Source organism: Ictidomys tridecemlineatus, chromosome 3, assembly GCF_052094955.1.
Source record: "Ictidomys tridecemlineatus isolate mIctTri1 chromosome 3, mIctTri1.hap1, whole genome shotgun sequence".
In the NCBI taxonomy this organism is placed as follows: Eukaryota; Metazoa; Chordata; class Mammalia; order Rodentia; family Sciuridae; genus Ictidomys; species Ictidomys tridecemlineatus.
The window spans coordinates 62,812,558-62,835,143 of NC_135479.1; the positions used below are offsets into that span (position 1 = coordinate 62,812,558).

At 43.0% G+C, this 22,586-nt stretch overlaps 1 protein-coding gene across 1 annotated transcript; it reads right to left on the reverse strand.

Moving 5' to 3' along the window:
• Positions 1 to 920: 920 nt before the first annotated feature.
• On the reverse strand, positions 921 to 22,508 carry Gid4 (GID complex subunit 4 homolog). Its single transcript, XM_078043030.1, has 6 exons — positions 22,074 to 22,508; positions 16,214 to 16,273; positions 12,476 to 12,583; positions 9,093 to 9,194; positions 7,110 to 7,240; positions 921 to 4,250 (listed from the first exon to the last, which is right to left on the reverse strand). The coding sequence occupies exons 1-6, from the start codon at positions 22,260 to 22,262 to the stop codon at positions 4,187 to 4,189; spliced, it is 654 nt and encodes a 217-aa protein (XP_077899156.1). The 5' UTR covers positions 22,263 to 22,508; the 3' UTR covers positions 921 to 4,186.
• Between the last annotated feature and the right edge of the window lie 78 nt (positions 22,509 to 22,586).

Sequence of the window (22,586 nt, forward strand, 5' to 3'; positions counted from 1 at the left end):
GTTAAGGACCAGGATGCAGCACAATCAAGGGCCAAAGCTTGGTGCCATCTGGCTTCAGGACACAGCCATGCATGCTTTTTTTTTTTTGGTACTGGGGATTGAATCTGGGGATAATTAACCACTGAGCCACATCCCCAGCCCTTTTAAATTGATATTTTTAGATGGTCTTGCTAAGTTGCTTAAGGCCTTGCTAAGTTGCTGAGGCTGGCTTTGAACTTGTGATATCCTCCTGCCTCAGCCTCCGAGCCACTGTGATTACAGGGATGTGCCACCACACCATACCTTTTAGGCATGTGCCACCATACCATGCCTTTTAGGAACTTCAGTACCTATGATTTGGAGTTCTAGCATTCCCTCAGAGGACCATGGTCACAGTAGCAAGAATGGCCTATAGACCCTGGCAACTGGATCACCTGTTGCAACACCAGACTGCAAAGCAGAGAATGGACAGCCTATCTGCATATTTTCATTTTTCTGATTGAACCCAGGATGTCTACCAGTGAGTTGTATATCCCCAGCACTGCGCTCCCCCACTTTTAGTGACAGGGTCTCACTAAATTGCCCAGGCTGACCTCAAACTTGTGATCCTCCTGCCCTCAGGCGCCAGGAGTAAGCCATTGTGACTGACTTTCTCTGTTAAAAGTATAAATCCTGTGTGTGCAAAAAAAAAAAAAGCTTCTGAAAAAAATATAGAATTAACAAAATGGAGTTCTAATAGAAGTGTGCAGTGGCTGGCTGAAAACCTCCAGAATGGAAGGCAGGCGCAATCAGACCACTGTAATAGTTTCCCTGAAAGGGCCTCAGCCCTTTCCTGGCTACACAGGTCTCTGGCCAGCCCTGGAGAGCTCTGCAGCCAAAAGGCCAGAAAAGGAGTGGCTTCTGCTAATGGGACTCTCTTGATTTAGAAAATACGACACACACACTGCTTAAATACCTTTATTATTTTTTAAAAATTATTTGGACATTGATAGCTCTGCAAAATACTTCTCCCATCCCAAATCCTTAAACCCTTTCCACATGTCCTCCATAAAGAAACAAAATATTCATACTTTGCGCCCATTCAAATCTAATTTTTAAAAACATTTAAGATCCAAAATCAAATATTTTTCTTTCTCAGAACTCGTTAGTAATTTTAAACCACAATGCAACATACTTAATGGCATTTCTTTTTAAAAATTAGCTTATCAGACTATTTTATGAGGAAAAAAAATCAATTCAAGGCCTTAAATATAAATTCCCTGTTTCTGAAAGCAAAAGACATTGAAAAACCCCTTTGCTCCCCTGGAGTTTGATTTCAACATTGCCAACAGAACCAGCACACGGATTGACTTTCTACTTAACGTTAGGCATTGTCTAGTTGCTTTTGGACTGCAGCTGAAACACTCTATCAACCTTGGAAGGATGGGTGGGTGGAAGGGTAAGTCAGGACATAACAGGGCTGAGGCTGGGGACGGCAGAGTAGAAGCTTTCTGAGCAGTGGGGTAAGAACGGCCAAATCCCTAGGACCCCACCTCATGGCAGGTTCATTTGGGGTAGAAGAAGACCTTGGTAGGAAATCTGCACTAGTCTTTTAATGATGGATTACAAGTGTCAACCAAAAATATTGCACATAGTATCAGAGGCATGTAAACCACTGAGAAGGTTGAGGAAAGAATAACTACAGGTGGAGATGATTCCCCACAGGTCCTTCAAGGACAGAGAGAAAGGAGTTGATGTGGAACATTTGGGAGTTACTAAGAGGAGGTGGAAAAATGCTTAGTTCTGTCCCTGTGACCAGTGGGCAGACTTTGAGTGGACAAATCTTCCTTAAAGACGTGCCTGAAGAGTCTGGTAAAGGTCTCACATCTTTATTTCCCCCAGTACAACTGGAGTTCTTCATTACCTAGCTAAGAACAAAAAAAAAAAAAAAAAAAAAAAGAATCCCTACGACAGAACCTGGCCTGACTGGTCTACAAAAGGACACCAGCAGTTCCTGTAAATGAGCCACATACACAAGCCCCAGCTCCAACCAGGTTGAGTGGGGTCTGTCTCCCTCGAGGATGCTGGGAGAGGAGGGTTGAGGCAAAGAGGAACGGTGTGTCACATGAGGAAAGCCAGTGCACCCCTTTGTCCTCCTTTACTCTGTGACGTCCCTCAGCTTAACTGAAACGACAGTAAGCATTTCACAAGTGTGACCAGAGCCAGTCTTGGTAGGTTTTTTTTTTTTTTTTAAATTTATTGTTTTGAGATGGGGTCTCACTATGTTGCCCAGGCTGGTCTCAAACTCCTGGGCTCAAGTGATCTTCCTAACTCAGCCTCCCGAGCAGCTGGGACTACAGGTGCACACCACTGCACCTAGCTTGAGTTTTAAGGTCCAAAAATATCTTGGACTCATTTCTGGAAATAGATGTGAATGATTTTTCCATCAAAGTTACCAGAGTAACTTTTTAGGATTGCCAGGTCCTGATCTTATTGAATGGTCTTAGGACTACAAATTTACATGTCACAAGTGCCCACTGGCTACTTTCCCAAAATCTGCTCCTTTAAGGCTTCCCCTAACATTCAGTCTCAGTAACATACAGTACATAAGTCATTAAAAGGAAAGTCACTTCTTAAGAATAAAAAACGTTCCCTACCACTCATCCTACTGAAGGGCTTTGTGCGTTCTTTTATGCTGCCTATGGACATGCAACCTGTAGGTTGCTCTGCTCCTGTGGGTTACAATGCTTTTCTTCTTCCTTGGGGTACTGGGGATGGAACCCAGGGCCTCGCACATGCTAGGCAAGTGCTCTACCATTGAGCCACATCCTCAGCTCCAATGCTATCTTGTTTTTAAAGCTTTTCCTCTTGTGTTCAGACTAAGTCTTATAAATCACCAGAAAAATGCCAATTCCTCAAAGCCCTGCCCATATTTGTGGGCTACAATTGATGCCAACACACTAAGCTTCTTAAACATTTAGAAAAATTAAAACAAAACAAACAAAACACACACACATACATACACACACACACGCACGCACACACACACTTTGGCACATGAGCCTCGAGTTATTTGAGCATGTTCATGTTTCCCACCCCTCCCTCATCCCACCATTTCAGTCACTGTTTCTGGAGAACAAAGACCCCTTTGGCCTCGTGGAAAGGTCAACACGAAGCACTGTTGTTTTGAGTAGCAAAAGGAGGAGGTACAAAGGCTAAACTGGCCCCAAAACAGCTCTTGTGTTTAGCACTATAATTTATGCGATACTGCAAAACTTTTGTACCAGGATGACTCGTTTCAAAACTGCTGGTTGATTAAATATACATATACATATAGATATAGATATAAAAATTACTAAGTCAACATTTGCTGTTTTCAATGTGAAAACGATAAAATGTAATTCTGAATAATTGTGCATTTGCCATTGGGTCCTCATTAAAGGGACCATAAAAATAATTTTGTAATAAAAAAACTCTTATTTTTAAGTTTAGTATTGCCCTCAAGTTCAAAAGTTTGGAGCAAACGTACTGAGTAAGCAGGTTTGGGATCTGTTCCTGCCAGGGATCTGGAAGCCTTAAATTTAGTGATCCCCACAGCAGGCCCAGGGAACCTGACAGCCACACGCTAGCTTTGCATTGTTAACAGTACAGGGCTCAGGAATGCCCGTTGACCCCACGAAGCACTGGGACCGAAGACTGATGAGGTCTCATTTCATTGGCAGCAAATGCTGCCACAGCTGGCCAACTCTTTGTACAGAGCTCTGGGGGCACAGAAGTGCGCTGGGGCTCTGCCTTTCCTTGGGCTACCGGACAAGCAACTGGGGGAGGGACAGGGGCCTGGGCGGGGACCACTGAGCACCAAGGCTGAGGGTGACCGGGGAGCTGACCTTCTACTCGGCTGGAGGCAAGGGCCGAGGAAGGGATGGGCATTTCAGTGATGTAGAAGTTAGCTGTGCAGGAAGGAAAAGTGCGTTTAAGGTAGCTTAGAGACAGATGACGACCAAATTGCCACAGAGAGGGAGGAGGAAGGGAGGTGGCTTCCTCCACCTGCCCCGCCGGTCAGCCACGCTCCTTGGATTCTGTGAGTTAACATTCATGCTTTCTGATGCAAGTCTGCTTGTGAAGAAACAGGAACACACCTCTCCTGGTTCTGGCAGGTACACAATTTTCTTGGCAAAGCTCTTTGTTGCCAAGTTCAGTTTTATTTGGTTGCCGCTCTGAACCGCTGTCACCGGAATTCATAGATGGGTGCGCTGTGTTCAGGGACATGGGTCAGATTGAGGGACTGATACCTGTAACAGAGAAAGAGACAGGATGAGAAGTAGTTACTTCATGCCCACTGAGCAAAGGATATTAGAAAACCCCTAAACCAGAGTTCCTGACAAATCAAATTCTGCCTATAAAGCCAATTCATTTTGTTTTGTTTTGAGATGGGCTCTTGCTGTGTTGTCCTGCTTGGCCTTGAACTCCTAGGCTCAAGTGATCTTCCTGCCTTAGCCTCTCAAGTAGTAGTACTACAGATGGGTACTACAACATCTGGCTTTGCTAATTCATTTACAGTTCACAAGCTGAACCTATTTGATCTCTGTGGGTATATGTATTAATTCTCCTGAACTATGTGTAAGGTGAACAGATTTTAGACATTCTGCTCTAATTATGAAGCAACTGTAGCATGTCTTATTAAAAAAAAGCACCCTAAAACTGGTGTGGTGCAGCATGCCTGTAATCCCAGTGGCTCGGGAGACTGAGGCAGGAGGATCAAGAGTTCAAAGCCAGCCTCAGCAATGGTGAGGCGCTAAGAAATTCAGTGAGATCCTGTCTCTAAATAAAATACAAAATAGGGCTGGGGATGTGGTTTAAGTGCCCCTGAGTTCATTCCCTGGTACCCCCCCCAAATAAAATAAAATAAAATAAAATAAAATAAAATAAAATGGCTAGCAATAACTCAGTGGTAAACTGTTCTGGTTTCAATACCCAGTACCACAAGCCCACAAACAAACAAACAAACAAACAACAACAAAACCCCAATTAAAAAAAATGAAATAGTAATAATAAAAGAGCTTTTGCCTAGCATGTATAAGACCCTGGGTTTGATCTCTAGCACTGCCAAAAAAAAAAGAATATGCATTAGCCATCAGGAATATGCAAATCAAAACTACAATGAGATACTACTACTTCATGGCTTCTTGGATAGCTATAATTATAAAGACATGATAACAAGTATTAGGGAGGGTGTGAAGAAACCAAAACCCTCATGCATTGCTTGTGGAAAAGTTTGGCAGCTCCTCAGAAAGTTAAATATAGAACTACTGTATGACCCAGCAATTTCACTGCTAGGTATATAATCAAAGGAACTGAAAGCAGGAACCAAAAAAACTTGTACACTCATACTCCTATAGCAGCATTATTCAGAATAGCCAAAAGATGGCTACAACCCAAGTGTCCATTAACTGAGGAGTGGATAAATAGAATGTTGTATGTTCATGCAATGGGAAATTATTTGGTAATCATTTAATGAAGTTCTGATACATGTTACAATATGTATGAACCCTTAAAACATTATTCTTAGTAAAAAATGCCAGAGACCAAACAAAAGACTACATGTTGTGGGACTCCATTTATACAAAATATCCAGAACAGGCAAATCTATACCCAGAGAAAGATTAGTGGTTGACTAAAGCTGGGAGGGGAAAAAGAGTGGGGGTGATGGCTAAGGGGGATGGGGTTTCCCCTTATGGTGATGAAAATGTTCTAGGCTGGGTGGGTGAACATAAGGGTCAATGGCAGAGCACTTGCCTAGCACGTGCAAGACCTTGGGTTTAATCCCCAGAAGGAAGGAAGGACATTGGATGTCCCCCTTATCCCCCTAGTACTGGGGATTGAAACTAGAGTGCTTAACCACTAAACCACATTCCCAGCCCTTTTTGAGATAAGGTCTCATTGAGTTGCTAAGGCTGGCTTTGAACTTGTGATCCTCCTCCCAAGTGGCAAACTCTGCCTCCCAAGCTGCTGGGATTACAGGCATGTGCCACTGTACCCCACTAGAATGAATGTGTTCTAAAATTAATGGTTGCACAACTGTTAGTATTCCAAAATCACTGACTTGTATACTTTAAAGAGTGAATTGTATGAAATGCAAATAATCTTAATAAAGCTGTTATTTAATAAAAAGGATTATGAAAAGTTTTATAAACTCATATGAAAACAATAATTACTGGGCAGGGGCTGGGGCTCAGCGGTAGCACACTTGCCTGACTTGTGTGAAGCACTGGGTTTGATTCTTGCACTTCACAGAAATAAAATAAAGCTCTATCAACAACTAAAAATCAATCAATCAATCTGATTTTAAAAAGCAATGATTACTAAAAACCCAATGATCATGACTACAAGATTGGCCACTGTACTAAGAATTTCAGTCTGTCTAGGCTAGGGTCACTCCTGAGTCACCAAAGAATGAAAAATTTCGAAGAAAATAAAGTGCTCTGAGAGGAAATCAGGTGTTTCATGACAGGGCTCACCAGCTAGGTATAGCAAGGTACTTAAAGAAGCAGCAAAGAGGCAGGAGGGTCCCCCAAAAGGTAGCAAAAGCAAGCAACTGAGGTGCTCTTCCGGCTTCACCTTGGAGGAACACAGAGTAGGACTGTCAAGTCACATGGTCTCTAGTGCACGTAGGATGAATACTGGCTGCCAAAAACTCACAAAGGAGTAACTTACATTTTAGTTACTGATTAAATTTGGGAGGAATAAATGTAAAGTCAGAAAGATGAGATGAACATTGCCAAAATTAAATTTATTAAAAGAATTTAGGAAGTATAGCTCAAAAGTAGAGTGCTTGCCTAGTATGCATGAGGCACTGGGTTCCAATCCCAGCACTGCCAAAAATAAAAAATAAAAAAAAAAAAAAGAAGGCATTTTAGAAATGAACTTTTTCATATAATATTTCAGTCTTATTTCATTTAGTCTGCTCTGTGGTTGGGAATAAGGCCCTATTCTGAGCAACTGAAGTCAATTAAATAGGGCCTCAGCACCTAAATAGAGCATGAAATCCATAGAGGCAGGGTGAGAGATTTCCTTTTGGGTGCGATGAGCCAGGGGAGAGCCAGAGCAGGCAGGCAGCATCTGCCATGGCCCCTGGCCACTGAGGGCCTTACCATTCTGAACTCCGATGGTAGTAGTAACCCTCTATGGAGGCTGCTGACTTCTGAAAGCAGATGTAATAGAAGCCGGCAAAGGAAGCACCACTGATGTCTTTGATGGTGTGGTCTGGGACCAGGAACTGCTCCTGCACACAGATGAGGGATCCGTCAGTAACAGACAGTGTTCTCAGACCACCCCTGACGCCTCCCTGTTAAGCATCAAGGGGTTCTAAGGACCATATGAGAAAAAAGTATGACCTTTATATTTTGAGCCACACTTGTTGGGTGACAGCAAGCCTTTGGGTCTCGGCTTGACTTCTGGATAGTGCCCTCATGCGGCTGGAGCATTTTATGTACTTCCATGGCAAACTGTCTTGAGCTCACCAGGATTAGTGACTCAAAGAAGCCCCAAGCACCTAATAGATAAATCAATGACAGTCACCTGCTCAACTATATTTCAGAGACCACAGACAGAAATGACCTGGAAGGAGTATGTTTCTGCTCCAGTTCCCATGAACTGTCACTGGGCTCTTGATCAGCTTTAGAACAGTGAGTCACTTCTGGTCTGTGATAGTTCTGGGAGTGGATTGATTGCCAGGAGACTCTGCGACATCTCCAAAGCTCTACACCTCATCCAAACAACTAGAACAGCACTGATCTTGACCAGGTGCATTACGAAGAGAGGCAAGTTTGCCACTGTATTGGCACCAAGAGCTGAAAGGCCATGTCCTTGCTACTATTCTCCTGGAAAGCCTAGATCAGAAGCCCCAGGGCTTCAGGATATCAACCAAAGGCTCACTTGTGAGTCACCCTGAGAAATTCTTCGAAGACAACTCCATTGCTTTCAATTTTTTTTTTTGGTGGTGCTGGGATGGAACCCAGGATCTTGTACATGCTAGGCAAATTCTACCACTAAGCTATGCTCCCAAATCTGCCCCCAACCCCAAATTTAAAGACACTCTTATTCAACCTCTGAAGTTATACTTTTGAAACATAATTTAGGGATGGAGATGTAGCTCAGTAGCAGACCACTTGCCTATTATGCACAAGACCCTGAGTTTGATCCCTAGCCCTGCCAATTTTTTTTTTAAGATTTCAAATTAGGACAAAAGATGCTTCTTTTAAAGGTTTAGTTGGCATGCATCCTGTTAGATGGCAAGCTGGGAGGGTAGGGCTCAGCATTTGATCACCAAACCTTGTACCTGTCTTGTAAAGGAGTCATGATCCTCATCCTGCAAACGATTGATTTCACAAAATGAAAATGGGGAACCACTATTCTAGATGCTTTGTCTTTAGGAAAGTCAACAAGATTTCATGCTAAAATAGCTTTCTTCCTACAATAAGGCACTAGGGGATGAGAGTGGTGCATGTCCCCAAAGTAAATTAATAGATCTACTCCAGGATTTTGCTATCCTGTGTCTATACCTATATATTGCTATCAGAGCAGGGAGCAAAAGGATTTCTTGGGCAAGGGACAAACCATTGAATCAACGCCCCGGTTGAGGGGAAAATCTACATTCCATTCTTGGTCCCTCATTTCCTGAGCTGCAGGAAGCAGAGGGCCCTGGGAAAGGGATATGGTAAGGAGACCAGTCACTCTGATGGCATTTAAGCCTGTGGTAGAACAGGGTGCAATGGATGACTAAGTACAAAGAAAGTTGCCCTGAACCCACACAACACTTAGATGATTCAACCTGGAAGTTCAAAGGGATTCCTGGGTGGGAGAAGGGAAAGGAAGAAGATACAAACAACAGTGTCAGAGGGTACCCACCTGGGCACAGCCCACTTGCTGTCAGTATGACCGGAAAAGCCAGCTGGGGCCTCAGCAGTGTGTGCTCTGGAATTGTGGCTGCTTTTTACAAGTGTATAAAGACCCTGCCATGAAGACACTGTTACAAGCACAGGGCACAGAGGCCCCTGACTGGGAGGCCTGCCTTCTGTAGAGAGGTATGTGGAGCACACATGGAAGTTTTGGAAGAGGCCTGGATAGGACCTTACCTTCCACCTCATGAAGACATAATCCCCATTCTTCAGTTCCTCATAGTCAAAGTCATCTGAATTAAATGATTTTGCATACTGATAAAAAGCCAGAAACTTGCCCTGAAAGCAAAAAACAGAGTACAATATTGATCAACAGAGGGAGGGGCTGGTATCAGAACTAATGGCTTGAAGGACAACTAATTCCAGGTAGTAGAGAAGGAGCCTGTGTTCATCCTCAGTGAACAGAGACCTGAACTAGAGGCAGACACCAGGTCTCCAGCTGAGGCACAGCTGAACTACACCTGTCCAGTTAACATAGTCTGAGGAAATGGCTGAAGGATGGGAAATGACTGCAACTTCAAGGGCCTCTTAGAACACCCTATCACAAACACAGGAAAGCTACGAGTAACTAATGAGAAGATCTCTGAAAGTAAATCCACAGGAGCAAAAAGAACTATGCAGAATCACTAGACAGCATAGCCACAAAGGAGAGAGGATATAGTAAAATTGGTCCATTGACATAATATAGGAGTTTGGGACAGCAATTTAGGTAGAAATTGCAAACAGATATAATGTGGCTAAATTTTAAAAGGAGACTGACTGTACAGCTATGTGAGGAGGCATATGTCTTTAGTCTTAGCTACTCAGGAGGTTGAAGCAAGACTATTACTTGAACTCAGGAGTTTGAGGCCAGCCTAGGCAACATAGTGAGACCCTTTCTCCTACCAGCCCCCAAGAAAAAACAGACTAAAAATAGGTTACAAAACTGAATCTTATGATGCCATTTTTAAAAAGACAAAAGAAGGTATAGTCATCCCTTGGTATCTGCAGAGTATGGGTTCCAGGACCCTCTGTAGATATCAAAATTTGTGGATGCTCAAGTCCCTTATTTAAAATGGGATAGCATTTACATACCAACTTGCACTTATACTCCCATATATTTTAAGTCATCTTTGGATTACCTTTTTTTTTTTTGGTACTGGGGATTGAATTCCGGGAAGCTTTATCAGAGATACATCCTTTTTTTTGGGGGGGGGGGCGGGGGGCAGGGTCTCACTAGGTTGCCAAGGCTGATCAAACTGTGATCTTTCTGCCTTAGCCTCTCAAGTCACTGGGATAATAGGTATGCGCCAGCCAAGTTACTTCTAATATCTAATATAATGCTATACAAATAGTTGTTTTACTGTATTAACTAGGTCATTATTAACAACCAGAAAAAAAGTCTGCACGTATTTAATACAGATGTAATTTTTTCCCCAAATCTATCTGTAGTTGGCTAAATCCATGAATTCAGAACCCACATATAGAGAGACTAACTGTATATACCCAAAAGAGATTCAGGAAGAGACTAACAGCTGTTTTAGCTTTAGGTGTTGTCATTATACACAATTTTTTCCCTGTAGTTTTTTGTCTTAAATAAATATGTATTGATTTTGTTTTTTAAAAACACCTTAAATAAAAAACCAGTGATAAAAGTTCAAGGTGAGGGCTATGCTAATTATCCTGAATTAATCATTACCTAATGCGTACATTGATGCTGGGGATGTAGCTCAGTGGTACAGCACTTGCCTCTTGTGTATGAAGTTCTAGGTTCCATCCTCAGGCCGGGGTGACCCGTGGCCTTCTTCGTTTTTCTCTCACCCTGAATATTTCAACCCAGTCTAGCAAAGTCTAGTCCAATGTTCTACTGGAAGTTAATGGGGCAACTAACAGATGCTTCCAGGTATTTGATTTGTGCTGAGGACTGAACCGTCACCGGTCTCAAAGACTATGCTTTTTGCAGGACCAATTTGAAATAGCAAAACAAAGTTGCATGAGAGAGAGAGTATGGTTTATTATAAGGATAAACTTCGTACACTGGGGTTTTTCTAGGTGAAGAAGGAGCCACCTGGTGAGGTGGTAAGCCAAGTAAGACAAGCCCAGCCCTAGGCAAGGGTGGGTTCAGAAGCCTACCAACTCTGAGGGACACCATCACACACTACTTGGGCTCCCCCAACCTTTTGGATACCTGAATCTTGCTCTTCTCTTCATATTTTAAAAACACATAAGTGACTATCTAGCTTTTGGTGTTCACTTGCTGTACTCAAAACATATAACTTTCAGAAAAATGTTTTAAAAGGCTCAAGTTAAATTGAACTGAAACCCAAAATTTTGAAAAGCATCAATAAACAAAGTGGTGATGCACAGTGAGGCTGACACAGACAAGAGTCTGCAGCAGTCCTTGCCATAGGCTGTGGTCCCAGAATCAGGGAGAGTTTACTTGCTGAGGTTGTGTGGCAGCAGGAGGAATGAGTTCTAGAATCTTCAATACTGACCCAGTCATCTCTGGTGGGTTTACAATGGTGGATTTACAATGGATAAGAACATTGGACTTTCTCCATATTAAACAAAAATGTAACATCACCATGTCAACTAAGCCAAAGGCTTCAATGATAGGTTGAGAAACAGTTTCTGAACACACAAGACTTGACAATCAGAGAAAAGATACCAGGACAGTAGCCCTATGTTGTTTTTAAGTGTTCACTCTTGGGGAATAAAACATGGTATGTTTGGCAGATAAAAAGTGGGGAGCCTGGATTTTTCCATGGTGTCTGGCTGGTCCTTAGGTTAAGCTTGCTCTGTATCTGTCCTGACAGGATGAAAATAAACAATGTTCTAGCTGGGTGCCATGGCACACACCTGTATGCAATCTCAGCAACTCAAGAGGCTGAGGCAGGAGGATTTCAAGTTTGAGGCCAGCCTTAGCAACTTAGCCAGACCCTGTTTCAAGATAAAAAACAAAACAAACAAACAAAAAAACAACTGGAGATGTAGCTCAATGGTAAAAGGCCCCTGAATTAAATCCCTAGTACTGCAAATACAGAACAAAACAATACAAGGTTAAGTTCCCACTAAATTTCCATCACTGGTATTTTTATCTCAGGTCAACCACAATATCAGAGAGGACTGCTGTTTGTTTCACAGGGGTGTCCCAAGCAGAGGTAATTAGAGGATGGACACAGGTAGTAAAGAACAGGGATACTGCTGAGATTCTGACAGCTATCCACAGCTGTATATGGAACTCAGCGGTTGCAATCATTAGCTGTGTGCTATTTAAGAGGAGTTTGGTCAGTAGCTAAACTTTTCAGAAGGAAGATGGAGGGCTGGGGAGATAGCTCAGTGGTAAAGTACTTGCCTAGCATGCACAAGGCCCCGGGTTCAATCCCCAGCATCGCCACCATTTAAAAAAAAAGGGGGGAAAGAAAAAGGAAGATGAAACAACTGGAGTTTGTGTGTGAGAATCAGTTACCCTCTGGCTGCAAAGCCCCAAACGCCTCTTGGTAAGGGACAAGGTCTCTGGCTCCTAGAGTCCCTCAGCTCTCCAGCAGTCTCTGGACTGCTGAGAGCAGAGTCCTACTTACCCAGTGTTTCCGATCAACATCTTCATCGGCGTCCCACTTGCGAGTTAAGAAAGGATGCTTTTTACTGATTATTTCTCCTTCAAAGAAGGTCGTAAGAGTTGGATACTCCTATGGCAAAAGGAAAATATCAAAATAAGATATTGTGATTTTATTTTAAAAAATATTTTTGTGCTGAGGATTGAATCCAGGGCCTAGCACACTGAAGCAGTTCCTCTACCCACTGACCTACATCCTCAGACCCTAAATGAGCATTTTAACCTTTTTGTGTGTGTGCACTATAGATTAGGGATAGGGGTACTGTAGTGCTTTCTTTGTATGCATGAGGGCCTGTGTTCCATTTCCAGCACTAAAAAAGGAAAAAAAAAAAAAAACAACCTTATGATTTAAACCACTAATTTTCCTAAGGAATGATTCTGCACTGACAGAATATTAAAATACTTTAGGCAGTGTGTCAGCGTAACTACAAGGTACCCCCAAACTGTGGTAAATTAAATAAATGCTTAGTGAATGAGATTCAATCTGTACAGAAGCTACAAAAAAAAGATTGAGTATTTCTCAGGATCAGCACAGGAAACTCAAGCATTTGACTATGTAGCCTAATGGGGAGTAATTTACAGAGGCAAAGAAAAACACATGCCAGCAGGAAGAATATTAGGGGAAAAAAAAAATCAAAGAGGGAGACAGGTAAGCAGCAACAGACCCTACCCCGAGGCCGGCAATGGGTTTCAGTCATGGAAGTCATCAACCAAAAGCTCTCACTGATTCCAGGCTCACCCAAAACTGTCAGATCATGTGTGCATTGGCTTTCCTGCAATCTTGTCTTTTGAGGGATTAACATTCATTTGGCCAGTATGTCAATGAGAACTTCTAGAATAGGCAAGCACCTCATTCCAAGAGTAAATGGGCACTTTTGTTTGTATATCAGTATCTTGTGAGTTTGGTTAGTGTGTGATCCATCTCTCTGCTTCCAAAAAGTCGAGCATAACCTCGACTGAAGCTTCCAAACTCATCTAAGGAGTTAGTAAAGGGGCCAACCATGGACCCTGCCAGTTGCTGGGCTCCTGGGAAAGGTATAATGGTGGCTGGCTCAGGCATGCATGATGTTATTTAACACACATTCTTTATGATACTGGGATTTCATTTTAAAAGGCACATGAATAAACCATAAAGCTGTACTTTTGTAAATGTGAGGCACATTATCTTCAATTTAATTTTTAATATTGCACATTGTGACTATTAAGACTAAGACCCACACCATTTACAAGGTCTAACTCAAATAAAGGACAAATCTGATATTCTAACAATTATAAATGATAAAACAAATAAAAAATATAGGTATAAAATTCATTCGTATTAATTACAGTTTTCTGCATTTTACTAATAATCTACAACAACCATACATCAGATATGTAATTTTTACAAGTTATCAAGTAGCTGTACAACTCTGTGAATATACCAAGTCAATGAATTGTATGTTTGTTAGTGGAGCACAGAATGTAAAAATTTAACTTCATAAGGAATCCAGCAAAATGTATAGCACATTGGAATGTTAACTCCAAAGCCAGTCATTTGGGTCATAGGAAGCTGCACAGAAATGATAAGTAACATTAGAAATCTAGAATTCTAATTTAAGGGGGTGAATTATATGGTATATGAACTACAGCTCAATAAAGCTACTAGTAAAGTTATTTTAAAAAATAATTCTGATTATGTACAATTATAATGCACCAATATAAAAAATGTGGGGGGGAAAATCTCCCCACCCCCCAAAATTCTACCAGGTACAGTATTAAACATTCATAATCCCAGTGATTTAGGAGGCTGAGACAGGAGGATGGCAGTTCAAGAACATACTCAGCAAATTAGTGAGACTCTGTCTCAAAATAAACAATATAAAGGGGCTGGGGCACATGCTCAGTGGTAGAGCAACTCTGGGTTCAATTCTCAGTACAAAAAAAAAATAATAATAATAATAACTGTAAGCATCTGAGGCCTAAGCAGGACTTGCAAACCTTAGGAAAAAGATGGACCTTTCTTTAACTGGAAGCATCGGTTCATCGCTTAACCTTGATAGGGGTAGACTTGTGACCTTCAGAGGTCATTCTATCTGAAGAGCAGTTTTGCCAAGAGGAATGAGTCCCTACAGTTCTATTAAGAGCCTAAGGTTACCAGGGGGAGGAAGGAAGAGAGGGAAAGAGGAGATACTGGGGAAAAATACTGTTAAATTGTGTGCATGTATGAATATGTAACAACGAATCCCATAAAAGTATGGGGGGAAAAAGAGCCTAGAGTTCCCAGTGGGCTGGCTGCCCCAGTGAAGGGCCATGCTAATCCTTGCTCCTAAAGGAGCACTGCTGTTCCTGACTCACAGGGGTTTCCCTCAGTAAGTCCCTTACTCAGGCAACTTGCTTCCCATGGAGAGATCACAGTCGTTAGAATTTCTGTATACTGTGTCTAGATTTCTAATGTTACTTATCATTTCTGTGCAGCTTCCTATGACCCAAATGACTGGCTTTGGAGTTAACATTCCAATGTGCTACACATTTTGCTGGATTCTTTATGAAGTTAAATATTTATATTCTGTGCTCCACTAACAAACATACCTACTGCCTTACAAATTGAGCATTTTCTGTTTTAAGCTAAAATCCTTTATTGTCACTTTCTACCCCTCCTTGATTGATGATACCTTTTGTCAAAACAACAAATTTCACAGGAAATCCTCAATTCATCTCCTAATATAGAAGAGTAGGTAGAGGTTGGGAGTATAGTTCAGTGGTAGTGCATGGCCAAAAAAAGAAAGAAAGAAAGAAAAGCAAAGTAAAGCAGGAGAACCAGAGGGAATCATCCTCTATTCATATTATATTCTTGCCTGCCACTTACTCTAATATGGCTTCCTCCTGTTAGAAAGTTCACTAAAAATGCAGAGCAGATTTTTGATCCTTACTTTTCAAATGAGGAAACTGAAATTGAGGGAGTAAGGGACACAGCCCAATACTGCTGGATCATCAAAACTATAAGAAGTGATATCAGGCCACAGGACATTGCAGAAAGGTCACATCCAGGCACTCACAGCAGAGCTCAGTGGCCACTCAGCCTTCCTTCCTCTTCCTGTTTACCCACTAATGGAAAAGAAGGGATGCTCTTTCTTACCTTCTAAATACCAGGAATTCTGAAGTTTGAAAACTTAAGATCTAAGGAAGGAAAACACTCTACTTTTACCTATGAGGTTGAAGATGGGACAGCCACTTTTCAATGTTCCAATGAAGCTCAGTTCTTGAATGATTGATGCTTATCTCAGAGACTACTAAACTTATGGTACTTATAGTACCTATATTCTCACCATGTATATATTTATGTGTATGTACATACTTAAACACACACACACACACATATATATATACACACATTTTTACTTAAAAAATATAACAAAATGAATAGTTTTGATCACACTGTGACATATTTACAAACTTTTCTTTAAATGATTTATGAGGGGGCAGAACTATGGTAGAGCATGTGTGCTTAGCACACCTCAGGTCCTAGTTTCTATCCTTACCACCAAAGGGGGAAACATTTGTGGATGTGTGTACTTCTCTGCAGGACACATCAGAACTGCACTGTATGTTCCCTATATGATAACAATGCTTAGAAATGGAGTTGGGATTGCCTGCCCTCAACCCTGCGAGACTGCTGAGTGTGCCACCCACTTCCCAGTTCTAGCTCAAGTGAGCAAGTGCTTACCTCAGTAAGGCCTTTAATCTTCAGGTATCCACAAAGATAAGAGTTCCCTGTGTCCACGTGCTGAAAAGAAAAGGACATACAGACCATTACACACGAATGAATACACCTTGGACATGCTGGGGGAGTACTCTGGAAACCCTGTGAGGCTAGGCTAGAGCAGGTAGATCTGGTGGTCAGTGCAAGGACAGTGTAGCCAAAGGTTCTACCAGCCTTTGGGACTGCACCACTATACACGTGCCTGTTCTGACAATGCAAACTGATCTCGGGGCCCTCTCAACTTCCTTAAGCTGGAATCTTGGGACTGAAGTGCCTTTTGGGAACAGTGAGCCCACTTCTCAAATCTCATTTTCTGCAGTCTCCAACACAAGTTCATCTACATTGCGCGTTACTGAGCACCAGGTCTATTTACCTGTACACATGGGTATCATCCCTAAACCTGGGTCTGACTTTCTTTTTTTTTTTTTTTAATATTTATTCTTAAGCTTTAGGTGGATACAATATCTTTATTTTACATTTATGTGGTGCTGAGGATTGAACCCGGTGCCTTGTGCATGCTAGGCGAGCACTCTACCACTGAGCCACAACCCCAGCCCATGGGTCTGACTTTCTAATGTCTAACTAGCTTCCCTTTATTTCCTTGCTACTCAATCACTAGTCTAAAAAATATACTCCTGCCCTGGTATTTATCCAAAGTACCATGCTGCACTATTTCTTTATGAAATGAGAATAATATTCAGGAACAGAACCTTATGAAGACTTACATGGTATAATTTTAGTTATGAACCAAAATACCAATCAAAATTCCGATTATATTGTAAATATCTGCCCTGTCTATTCACATACAGATGCTTGAGTTTTTTAATGAGAAGAGTCATGAGCTGAAAATAAATAGGAATAACAGACATAGTAAATTTTGAGGTTTAGTAGCCACCACTTATTGGTTGCTGAGACTCTGACGAGTGCCTACAACCAATTTCCTCTTTTTTCATGCAGGCAGGGTTTAGATTTTGTTCTGGCAGCTACCCTGTTCTGAAAGACCTGGTCAACTGCCGGGTGCAGTAGTGCACCACCTGTAATCCCAGCAGTTTAGGAGGCTGAGACAGGAGGATCAAAGTCAGCCTCAGCATAAAGTGAGGTGCTAAAAAAACTTAGTGAGACCCTGTCTCTAAATAAAATACAAAAAATAAGACCAGGGATGTGGCTCAGTGGTCGAGTGCCCCTGAGGTCAATACTCCATACCCTATCCCCGCAAAAAAAAAAAAAGATCTGGTCAACCTTGATGGATCTAAGATAAGCACAGCCCCCATTCTCCTTACAAGTCATTGGTTTAGGGGTGAGTGACCCAGTTGTGGCCAATCAGATGTGTGTGAAAAATCTCCTGGGTGCACCCACAAAAGAGCACTAGCTTTCAAAGAAGCACATGAGGAAGAAATGGCCTTTTTCATTCCCCTGGTGGTGGTAGTATCTGTATGCAGAGTCCAATCTTAGAATAGCCATTAAGAAGAGATCAGGAGGAGAAACAGGCCACACAATGCTAGGGATGACAGCCCAGTAAGATGGAAGAATTTTGGCCCCTTAATTAACTATCCTGGGACCACGTCACCTCCAAACGCCTTACAATGTGAGATAATAGGTTCACTTGTTCTGTAAACTATTTTGAAATGCAAAATATGGTTACTCATGGCTGAAAGCATACTAACTAGTACATTTATCCAAATCTATACAGACTCACCCTGAACAGGCAGAGTGTGAGTTTGTGACTTAAAATGAATCCAATTGTCACGAACTCTGGAACTCTGCCTAATAACCTTTGAATCAAAGCAAAACAAGGTTTAGTGGTACCTGTAGCACAATAAGACTTTCATTTTAAATTAAGTCTCATTTCAAGAAACTTGCAAAGTTTTGTGGCATTTATCAGATTTGGGTCGATTACACCATAAATGAAATACTAAGGCAGTCCTTAAAAACTGTAATGAACTTGGTCAGCCAGATGATGTCAGCACCGAAGCAATTGAGCTTCAATAAAGCTAAAGTGCCTTCACAGTTTGGTGCTGGTGACAAAGGTATTCCATGTGAAAACTGCCAAAGCATTTTATGTGTCCTCATCTGCTGACCTTGGCATTGGACATTACGGAAAACAGCTGATTCACACTAATATGGTTCAGCAAAGAACTTTTATTAAAAGTTCTAACCTGAGGCCTTAAATTTCATGTATGCAATTCTCATTGAATTCAGTATAGTTTGGGGTTTCACAGCTGCTGGAAAGGGTATCAGGTGGCAGGGATACTTGCTAATAAAATTAAAAATTGAACTGTAAATTGGCTCGTATTTGCATGGATTATCACATGCTCAAGAATCAGAATTTCTGTTTGGCCTCCGTTCAACCATGTGTCTCTCTTATTCTGCCCAAATTGATCTTGATGATGGTTGGTGAACTCAAATTACCCCACAACACATACAGTTTTCACCAAATGAGGGGGCAGAATCTCAATGAGAGAGATAACAAGGCAAATGTTCAGCAAGGAAGTCTCACAGCACAGCTGTGTCCAACAGCTGCTCTTTTTAATATTCCTTTTAAAGGGACCCAGGCTTCACTCTACTAGTGGCTTCTAGAATGGTAGGAGAGGGAAAAAGTAGTCGCAGTAAGGGGAAAAAAGATCCAGTCAGAACCCCATAAAGGTTTGAGGAACACTATATTGGAATATCCCAATAGAAAATGCTCCAAAAAGCACAAAAGATACTCATCACCACCAGCCACCAGAGAAATTCAAACACAGACCACACTGAGCTACTATTTCACACTCATCAGGATGATGACAGTCAAAAAGATGAACAATAGCAAGTGTTGGAGAGGATGTGCAAATTTAGAATCCTCATATGTCACTAGTGGAAATGTAAAATGACAGCCACTTTAGAAATGACTGGTAGTTCATCAAAATGTTACATATAGAGTTACCATATGACCCAGCAGTTTCACTCTTGGGTCTGTCTACCCACCAGACCTACAGCCATAAAAATCTGTACATGAGCTGAGCACAGTGCTAAGTCTACATTCTAGCTCTCAAGTGGCTGAGGCAGGAGGATCACTTGAGTCCACGAGTTCAAAGTCAACCTGGGCAATACAGTGAAACCTCATCTCAAAAACAACCATAAATGAACAAATTTGTACACAGATGTTCATAGCAGCATTATTTGTTATAGCCAAAAAGTATAAACAACCCAAATGTTGATGTACGTCAATGTCTATCAATGGATAAACAAAAGGTTGTTATATCCATACAATGAACACTGGAACAATAAAAAGGAATGAAATGTTGATACATCCTAAAATATGGATGAATTTCATGAATCTTGAAAATATCATGCAAAGTTAAATAAGCCAGTCACAAGAGGATAAATATTGTTTCTAGTTATATGAAATAGCCAGAACAGGCAAATATATTTAAAAAAAGTTAGCAGTTGCCTAGGATTGGAACGGGGTATGACAGCGAAAGGTATGAAGGTTTCTTTGGGGGATGATAAAAATGTTCTAAAATTTGGTAGTGGTGATGGCTGTACAACTCTGAATATATTAAAAATTACTGAAGTGTATACTTTAATAGGTGAATTATATAGTATGTGAATTTTATATGTTAATAAAGGTGCTTGAAAAGAAAAAGAAAGAGGCTTATGAAAGACAGGAGAAATATTCTGAGAAGGCTAAGTCTAAGAAACTTGTCCTGGCTGAAAAACCAGATGGTGGGGCAATTCTCATGCCACTAACAAGTCGCAATGATGTGAATAAGCAGCTCACCAATCCAGATGTAGGGTGGCATTCCTTGGCATGGCCACTGCCCCCACCATCAGACATCCTACTTAAGTGTCTTCCAGCCATCAGTCAGATGGTCTGGGAGGCTTGAGACCTACCAGTCAATCACTCAATCATGGCTTTTATTGGTTCACAAGGAGACTGGCACCTGATGAGAGTTCAGAAATAACACAAATAATCACAGAAAGGAATAGTCACTGAAGTAACCAAAGCAGACTCCTTTAGACACCTAGCTACTCTATCGGTAGACTATCACACTGGAAAACATCGAATGGGCACAAACTTGGGACTATCCAAACATGACAGAATTCTTACTTCCAGAATTTTATGATTAGCTGAATTTAAAACAAAACAAACAACATCAGAAAAAAACAAAAACAGTCTGACCTTCATAGTCTCACATTTTAAGCAAAAAAAAAAAAAAAAAAAAAAAAAAAGAATCACATTAGGCATAGAGTTATGGGACTAAAATATCTCAGCTACAGTAGCTTTTTAATTACAATAAATATCACATCTCATGATAGAACTTTTAAATTTACAGATCAAAGACACAATTAACATGAGGATGCAGCTTTCTCAGCCAAAGCCAGAAGAAAAACTATTTACTCTCACAAAGCAGTAAGAAAAAAAGGAACTGAGGAATGCTCTACAGTTAGCAGAAAGAAGAGGCACCCTTACTGTCTTTTCAGTAGAAAGTCTACTTGTTCAGAAGAGAGACTAAGAGGGCAAAGAGTGAGCATGAGGAACAGGTACTGTCCACCCTCACAAAGGAGGGCAGTGAGGCAGCATATAGGGCCTCTAAGCTTCTGAGAGGGTTTTCAAAGGACAGGTGTTTGGAGGGGCTTTTGGTATCAGAAGGAATAGGAAAAGGAAGGGGGAAAGTGGGTCCTCAAGTAGGCAGGAGTAAAAACTGAGGAAGAATAGTTTGTGGGGAAGGGAGATAAAAGGGAGTATCTACCACCACCAAGCTCCTTTGGCTAGGAAAAACTGTCAAGTGTGCCAACATCTGGGTGAGAGAGGTAAGGCATAGGAAAGGCCCTGGGCAGGTGAAGCTGTAATTCCAAAGCTGATCTGGGACTGGCAGCAGGTACTCAGAAATCCAGGTCAAACACAGGGAGGTGAGTGGACACAAAATAAAAACTGGGTGAGTTAGATTTCCCAGTATACTGGTATCAGAGACTCGGAGGAAGCCCTATGCCTATGTAGATAAAGTTAAGAACACTTTGAAAGAAGGTCCCTTGGACCAAGTAATGAGCTAGATGAAAGTCTGGGTAGAGGCCAGTGAAGACTTGGAGCTGATGGGAAGTGGCCACAGAACTGGGTAGGAAGTTATGAGAAGCCTGGGGGAAGAGGGCAGCTGGGTGCCTGGACCATTAAGAAACTGAATTAGGAGGTGGTATCAGGGACCCCAAGGGGTAAGGTCCTAACAGACTGGTGAAGAGCTCCACTCTGGCACCCAGGGTGTGAGTACTTGGTTTATTTGGAGACAGGGACGAGGGAGGGATCAGTGTGGATTCGGGGCTCTCAGCCAAAGGAGGGAGGATGCCCCCCCAGTCTCAGGAGGCTGATCAACCTCTCCTACAGAGGAAACCACCAGAGCGGGGAGGTCCCAGGGTCTGAGAATAGGGGATCGTGTCTCAGGTCTGGCAGAATCTGGCCTGGGCCCCAAGTCTGGGGAAACCAATGGAGAGTTCTTCAGGGTCTGAGAGGGACTGGTGTGGGGCGACAGGTCTGGGGAGGAAGGACCCAGGCCAGAAGACGGCCAGACAAGGCAGGGCTTCCGGATCCCCGGGATTCAAGTCTGGACAGTGTTCAGGGTCTGCCAGGAGCCGGTCACCACAGGCTCTGGGTCCGAGGGGCAGCTCAGGTCTGGGGCTCAAGAGTGTGTGAGACACCGGCGCAGCAGGTCCCGGGTGGAAGGCGCCGGGTGCAGGAGGCCCCGGCGGTGAGGGCCTGGTCCGCGGCTGCGGGCTCGAGGAGCCGAGGGCGGGCACGGCCCGTGAGCGCCGCGAGGAGGCCCTCGGGCCCCGGCCGGCCCGGCCCGGCGCTCACCTGCAGCACCACCTCTACGTCGTACGAGTTCCCCTTGCTCTTCTGGTGGCCGCGGAACTTGGAGCCGCTGTAGAGCAAGCTGGTGGCCACGCCGGGCTGCTGGGTGTTGATGGGCGGCGGCGGGATGAGCGAGGCCGCGGAGGCGGCCGAGGCACCGGCCGGCGGGGGACACTCGGTGCGGACCGGCATCGCGGGGTCCCCCGGAGCCAGGGCTGGGGGGAGGGGGAGAGGAACCGCCGCCGCCGCCGCGCGGGAGCTGAGGAGGGTGGCGGGGAGGGAGGGGCTGGGGCGCGCACGCGCGGGGTGGGGGCAGGAGGGGGCACCACCCGCCCGCTGCCTGCGGACCAAGCTCTCGGGCCGGCACCCGGACCCCGGGACCTGCGAGCAGGGCCTCCCTGTCCTGAGCTGGGTCCCCCTCCCCACTTGCCCTCGCACACACACACACTACCCCTTCCGATTGGCTCGAGAGCGCCGAGGGGGCGGGAGCAGGCTCACGCGGCGCTTCCGCCCATT

Bases quoted from the DNA above. Each gene is read 5' to 3' on its own strand.
- Gid4 (XM_078043030.1), bottom strand. From the start codon at position 22,262: ATGCCGGTCCGCACCGAGTGTCCCCCGCCGGCCGGTGCCTCGGCCGCC. The intron at 16,274-22,073 runs GTGAGCGCCGGG...TTTTCTTTTCAG, and splicing joins ACGTAGAGGTGGTGCTGCAG to CACGTGGACACAGGGAACTC. The intron at 9,195-12,475 runs GTAAGTAGGACT...TTTTGCTTTCAG, and splicing joins ATGTTGATCGGAAACACTGG to GGCAAGTTTCTGGCTTTTTA.